Source organism: Symphodus melops, assembly GCF_947650265.1.
Source record: "Symphodus melops genome assembly, chromosome: 5".
Classification (NCBI taxonomy): domain Eukaryota; kingdom Metazoa; phylum Chordata; class Actinopteri; order Labriformes; family Labridae; genus Symphodus; species Symphodus melops.
The window spans coordinates 18,820,545-18,828,249 of NC_136695.1; the positions used below are offsets into that span (position 1 = coordinate 18,820,545).

A 7,705-nucleotide genomic window follows, 5' to 3' on the forward strand; every position below is an offset into this window, starting at 1 on the left:
GGAATAATTAGATAAACAAGTCAAAGGAGGGGAGCACCAGAGATGGTTGAGAGGGTCAGGGTCTGACAGGAAAACTGAGAGAAGCACATTCCTTCTCTCCCTCCTCTTCTCTTCAAAACAGCAGCTGGGACAGGTGTGCTTTTACTGATGGTAGAAGGTGCACAAGCTGCTGACTGCCCCCCAGTGTGCTGTGTGTCTGTTTATATGCTGAGTGTGCACGCTGTAAGGCTGCAGACTGCATGTTAGCAGAGACTTTGTTGTGTGTAATTACTGGGGGGAAACAAAACCCATAGATCAGGATTTGCCCATAATGACGAAAATAGACATCTGAACACACACATAGTGTTTGTGGGGAGTGAAGTGTGGGAGTGTCTGTGTACGAGACAACAAACTACAGACAATCTGTATATGTTCTGTTTAAAAGGATGTGTGCAAGAGTCTGTGTGTGTGTGTGTGTGTGTGTGTGTGTGTGTGTGTGTGTGTGTGTGTGTGTGTGTGTGTGTGTGTGTGTGTGTGTGTGTGTGTGTGTGTGTGTGGATGTTGTTTAAGGAGACCGTCTCTACTACAGGAAACAGAGGGATCCTGTTTGTGAGATGTACTCATTGTTCAGCTGATTGTCCTCCCTCAACACCCCCACTTCTACACATAATCATGTACAAAACAGTTACTATTTGGCTGTGGACCAAAGACGTGTCCACATCAGCATAAGAAGCTGCCCTTTGATTTAACACGTCTCTTCACATTAAAGCCACAGTTTATAATGAGGGGTGTGTGCAGCCAGTCTATCCGACTCCATGTATTGTCCCTCCAACCTAAATGTCTCTTTTCACCAGAGACAACACCTAATAATTCCTTATCTCGTCTGGGACTCATCATGTATTCATTTTTCTTTCTCCCAAACCTCCGTTTTATAAATGACGCATTTCTATTCTCTAGGCCATATCTTATCTTTGTCTTTGTTGTTTATCAGAACATGGCTTATATTTCAGGGAAAAGCCTGAACAACTGTTTGAATAGCCATGAAGTTTCATTTGGATTTAGATCTCCCTCAGGATGAGCAGTCTCATGGATTTGCACTATTTTTTTTCTTTTTTTTTCACAATTTGGCATTCATTCACAATTATTCAAATAAACTTTCACCTTTCCAATCCAGAGATATCCCTTCTTGTCCCGTTATGTATTCCAATATTTTTAATCTTTTCAACCTTTCCGTTTTCTCTTCCCCTGTTCACATCTTCAGCTGTGCTTATGCTGGATTAGTGTGTAATTGTGTACACATTCAGGTCCCCATAGGATGAGGACTACTGATTTGTTCGTTAGAGTTCAGCAAGGTAAAATGTTCCCTTCTCCAGTAAATATCTAAACATCTATTGTTTCGAATGGGATAGAGTGCACTGACATTAACGGTTTCCCAGATAACACACGTTCCCTTTGGTGACTTTTAGGCCGTAGCGTTTCCATTGGGTAGGGGTTAAGAGGGAAAAGCCTAAACAAATTTTGAATAGCCATGAAGTTTGTTTCAGGATGCACTGTATTCTACAGTGGCCCTGAAGACCCAACGTTATTGTTTGTCTTGTGTTCACAATTTATTATCTTGTTTGAACAATTTATCTTTGTGAAGGAGTTACTAGCTTGTGCCTTATCATCTAACTTCTTGTATTCACTTCATGACAGTCTTGTATACTTTTATTATCAGATCTAAATTAGAAATGTCCTAATATGTATTCTGACAAACAATATAATAAGCTAAAGAGCTTTACTATTAGCCTATGGTTGGTTTTTCATGCTAACAAGTTGAATGGAGACAGTAAACAAGCAAAAGAGCATGCTAGCATATAAACTCTGAGCATGTTAGCATGCTGTTCATATTTAGCTCAAACATTAGTGTATGCTACCTATACAGCTAGTTGTTAGCACAAATGTTATATTACTTATTGCCATGTTAAATCAACACTTAAAGAAGCAGCTAGGTCTATTATTTCAAATGGTTTCAGTTTTTTTTCCCAGTTTCACTGCTCAGCCTTGCTTGTAAAATTTCCCTTCTCATCTCTTGCACTAAAAAGAGTCAGCCTTTTCTTTCTTGGTTTACTCTTTTAACTTTAGCTCATTTATCTCCCTCCTTCAGTCCTCTACATTTTCTACATTACATTCAGCTCCAGCACAATGCTGTTTTGTGTCTATGTTTTCTGTAAGGGGAAGGCACTTTGAGCTCAGGAAGAGAGAACGATGAAACACACACACATACAAACACACACTTGGGATGAGAACCTCTGGCATGGCCTTTCCCACCACTGCCCTCTCTGTATCAACACACTCACACAAACAAGGTCTTTCACTCTGCTGCACCATCAAACAGGCTTTTGTCTCTTCATGCACAATCACCCCAATCAAACACACACACTCACCAACTTATCTTTACACATCTGCATGTAAGCTCATTACTGCGTCCAAAACAAAACGCTCCACACTGCAGCACAAATCTTCCCACTTCAAAGTGTCAAGTGCAGCTTTCTCTCCTATGCAAAGCAAAAGCATCTTTCGTGTCCACCATGTTCAAAGACTAACAAGCAGTTAGATAAATAACAGTCTTCGTTAGTTCAGGAAAAACTGTATTTACATTTCACATAAAAAGACCTTACATACTTACAAAGCTTACAGCTGTTTAAATTGCATAACATATGTCTTTATTACAGACAATAAAGAGGACAAAAGATGATCCCTTCAACCATTAACACCAGCAAACTGAAAAGTAAACATTCTTTCTTGTTAAACTGTTAATCTTTAAATATATCGTCCCAAGAGCTTATAAAAATAGCAATTACAGAATAAGAAGACAATATTGGACAATGAACACGAGCCCACATAAATACTCTGTATCAAAAGGACATAAAACATATTGAAAACCTTTATCAATAATAATCATTAAGTGCCACTGACTCAATATTCTGTCTGCACCAAGATATACATTAGTACAAACTGTCAAGGACTATGATCATTGCCTCACCGGGACAATGAGACATGTATGAATCTCTAAACTACATTACTCCACATATCGGTACAAGAGACCAGAGGATATATATTTGATTTCAAAATAGCAGCCACAAGTAACATCTCCAGAAACAATCTTTGGCTAGTACAAAGTGAAGAAGATTCAACATACTTCACTTGATTGTAAAAAGATAATCTGCCGGCATGTTGGCCATTGTTCTTTAATGGCCAACATGATCCAACAGAAGGCACTTTAAGGTCATTGAGTGAAGATATTTTACCGTAAACCGCAGAAACGAATGCAGAGCTCAATCATGTTGTCTCCTCCCAAACTAGTAACTGATTTACCTCCCTAAAAAAACAAGTCTGTCTTCTTCAGTGGTGTCATCCAGTTTGTTTTTCCACTGCAAGTCTGCCTTGTCTGTCTAATAGAATAAACAAGACGAGTGATGGCAGAGCTTCACTGCAGCCCTCTGTGAAGTCAGTCATCGCTCCCTTATATCTTCATATCTGCATAGACTTATAGGAAGGTGTGCTTTGACTGACAGACGCAAATCTTCGAAACAGATACAATCTGATGAGGCTGGTGAAGATTCCAGGCATGTTTGGAACCTGGAATGAACACAGACAGGAAGAAATAAAAGAATAAAAGCATTAAGGACACTGGCATGCATTTGAATCAAGAAACAATGTTGTGTCTGTGTTGATTGGGGGCATATTTTGCTAGGTCTTACCACAATAAAGTAATCGTCCAGCTGTAGGCCATAGAGGACCCAGGAGGTGGAAGTGAAGAAGGTGGCTACAGTCAGAGGAAAGGACAGGCGCTGCACGTCACCACTACGCACTATATCTACCTACAATAGAGGAGACAGAGCAACAACTGTCTCTCAAGTTCCCTTGGGTTTGTAAGACTGTATGAACTTGTTGTTGTCGAGCATTGCTCAATCTAACCAAAGTATTTGCTGAAAAAACAAAGTCAGTAAAAACTTTATACAAGTCAGAAATCTGAGATGTTAGATGATCAGACAAATTGTAAACCAGCCAACACTTCAATCTTACTGTCAGAAAAGCAATTATTCAGAGGTAAAACCAAAACTTAGCTCAACAAACTTGTACAAATGCAATTAAAAAAGTCACAATGGATTGGATTGACATTTACTCCTTAAGTGTTGAGTTTCAATGAGATATGTGAACATACAGTCTTAATAACTGTAAGGAGCAAAAACAGAATGTAACTGGGGGGGATGAGTCAGGGAATAACAGGAAGACAGATGAGAAAAAGAAAGGCAGGAAATGGCAGACTGGGGGTCATTCAGAGCCGTGAGGCAGATGGAGGGAAGGAGACAAACAGGATAGTAGACGGAGCAACAAGATGACACATAGAGACAAAAGGAAATAGAAAGAAGCAGGGTTTTAATTCTTCCGTTAGCAGATATATGCACGTGAGGAAAGACAGGAGGAGATACGGTGCTGAACAGATGCTGTGCGTGCAGTGTTGTGCATGGTCAGAAGGGAAAACTAAATGTTCTGTTTATACTTGTATGGATTTCATTTAGTGTTAAAGTGAAGCTTGCACAATGATGTGGACAAAAGAACACAGCAACAGCTTAACATCCTTAGTGCTTAGGAATCACTCTCTGCAAAACTGAACCTGCGGTTTTAAATGTATAATTTACCTGAATAAATAAAATGATCAATAAACCTCTTGTGCATATTCGTCCATTTTATCATGAGTGCTCCGAACATCACATTTCAGCACTCTTGAGATAATGGACCTCACTATGTTAATGCAGCACTTTGAAAAGCTATCAGCTGCCATTGAACGGGTCGAAACACAGCCATGATTTACACTTTGAGTTGAGCAAAGAACTTATTAATGTCAATACTCATCCTCCCCAGACAAACACATTGTGAAAAACAGCATGTGGATAAACTAAATATCTTCAAAACCCAAATAGTTTCATTTTATGTCTATTAAATATTAGTTTGATATAAAGTAGGGGTGCAACTAGTATGTTTAGGTTTGGACCACATACTGTACTATAAAACAGAAAGACTTCAAATCTTTACATTTGAAAGTCAAGGACCAGCAAATTGTTATTGACACACTTTTTGATTCTTAATTATCTGTCGGCCGATGAATAAATAAAGCTTACCTATTTATTATAGAAGTATGAATTGATAATAATAATAGTCTCACATAATTTCTCCCTAACTTTAACAGAATGGACCACATTTTGTCTTCACGTTAGCTAATAATCCAGTTCATCTGGCTCTGTTTATGTTGTCTGTATGTAGTGTGTTTAGTGCATGTACCAGGTCTGTGAGAGGGGACATGTACATGCTGACAGTGACCACGCTGCAGATGAGACCAAGCTGGCTCAGTCGGGTTTCTCCCTCAGGAAGATAAGTGGTGAAGTAGAACCAACCGCAGGTCAGCACCACACCTGCAGCTAATGTCTGGGACATCACCAGCCTCTGAAATACACACACACACACACACACACACACACACACACACACACACTCACACACACACGCACACACACACGCACACACACACGCACGCACGCACGCACGCACGCACGCACGCACGCACACGCGCGCACACACGCACAGGCACAGAAAAACTGATGGTCAAACCACTTGTTCAAATATAGTCAGAGTCAACATCTGGGGCCTCAGCTGACCTTCTGTTTCGTGTAGTGAAGATATATGATGATGTAAAAGATCTGCAGCAAGGCTCCAATGACATTGACCAGGATGATTGTCTGATCGGTCTTCAGAACACCATAATACAACCAGCCAAGGTTACTGTGGAAACAACAAGGCATTAGAGAAAACAGAAGTCAAAAAAGAACCAGAGAGAAAGGATTAACCACACACACACGCAACTCACTTAAGACACGTGGTGAGAAAAGGTAGAAACTGGATATTGTCTGCACTTTTGTTTTCTCGCATCTTCATCAGATCGGTCCTAAAAAAAAACGATAAACAAGTAAACAAGCGAATAACATGCATCCATATGCCCCTTGGTTTGTGCATTCATTGACAATACAACATTCCTGCAGCTGAGACGGTAACAGATGCAAAGGGTGCAAAGTAAAAACATTCCCGGAAATTACTGCGCTGCCTTCATGTTTACTACACACTTTAAATATTAACATCAATAACTGAACATTAAAACTTACAGTCCAGTCGAGAACATCCCGACTGTAAACACGATGCAGGTCCATGACAGAAGCTGCAAAGAATCCATAGAAAGAGAAGAAATATAAAGCAGATTACTGGTGGTTTGTACTATATGTGCAACGTGTCCTTTAATCGAGGATGCTTTAATTGTATTGACTTAAAGATAAATAAAGTACGTAATGACGTCCTCCTCCTCTCACTTCATTTCCGTGTTTGCAATCAGTAAGCACAATGTTTCTGTGTGCTGATTGGCTACGGGTTGAAAAGGGTGGGGAAGCTCGGCTCCAATAGGTTGTTGAAACGATAGCGGACGGAGCGCGTTACATCATCACGTTAAGAGCGGGAGTGAAAACAGTTTAGACCAGGCATAACTTGGAGTCGAAATAAGTCAAATGAATTGTGTAGCTGCATTATAAAAATGTTAAAAAAAAAATTTCATGTATGTATTGTTTTTATGTCAATCCATAGATTAGACTAGTTCTCAAGTTTAAGGTCAGTAGTTGGAATCCATAGATTTTAATAAAGAGGTTTAGTTTTACTCTATGGTCAGTACGACTCATTCTGATTAAAAACAAATACACGTATTACATTGTCTTCTGTCACTCTGCAAGGTACATTATAACATTTATCAAAAATATCTGGAGTTTCTTTAAAATGACTCAGACATTGTTGATTTGAGTTTTCAGAAGTTTGGCAAAATATTTATCCTAAATATAAAGGATAACTTACAAACTTGAAAGACACACGTTTCCAGATAATCAAATAAAATACATCATTCAACTTTAATTGAATTGAAGAACTTGTTAACCAACGTAAAGGACTTTTTTTTACAAGTGTTGATTTTTTTTTACCAGACATCTTCAACTTTTTTCTTTTAAAAATACCTAAAGAACAATCACATCATTTGGGTGATAAGCCCAAAAAGCTGATTACATCATCACAGCATATAGCAGTTTGCCATCATGCTGCTTCACTATGTGCCTAAACAAACAACAGAGGACCAAATGTGATCAATTGTTTTGTATAACAATTCAAACAGTTGTCGTGCAGTTTGTCCTTCCCACATAGTGTGGATAACAAAATGTTTCTCTGATGGGGTGCATCAGTGTTATTGATTTATCTCTGCTTTGTAAGGTGACCCTGAGTGCTTTGAAACAAACCTTTAATTGAAATTTAAAAAAAATCCATATGCATAACTTTAAGTAGACTATTCTGGCAATAATGTCCTTTTATAGAGAGAGAGGTGAGGACTCATATGTATGTAACATTCCAAGCAAGAATTGCAATCTCGCTATATGCAGTAAAGTTCCGGTGTATTTAACCTTCAATAAAAAGTCCTCATTATCTTTATTTCCCCATTCTTACCTCACACACACTCATCACTGTAAAATCTCTTTTCACAGAAACTTCTGTTCCTGAGAAAACTCTCAAGCTTGACCTTTAACAACAGTTCTTGATGTTCTTGTTTTTTCTCCCTTTGTCTGCTTCATTTCTTTTTGCTCAAGCTACAGTATGTGCTTGACAT

The 7,705-nt window shown here is 38.9% G+C and overlaps 1 protein-coding gene across 1 annotated transcript; it reads right to left on the reverse strand.

Moving 5' to 3' along the window:
* Nucleotides 1-2,592: 2,592 nt before the first annotated feature.
* Nucleotides 2,593-6,454, reverse strand: slc50a1 (solute carrier family 50 member 1). Its single transcript, XM_079344419.1, has 6 exons — nucleotides 6,180-6,454; nucleotides 5,888-5,965; nucleotides 5,679-5,802; nucleotides 5,305-5,466; nucleotides 3,723-3,842; nucleotides 2,593-3,600 (listed from the first exon to the last, which is right to left on the reverse strand). Exons 1-6 carry the CDS (start codon nucleotides 6,245-6,247, stop codon nucleotides 3,493-3,495), a joined length of 660 nt encoding a protein of 219 aa, XP_079200545.1. The 5' UTR covers nucleotides 6,248-6,454; the 3' UTR covers nucleotides 2,593-3,492.
* Between the last annotated feature and the right edge of the window lie 1,251 nt (nucleotides 6,455-7,705).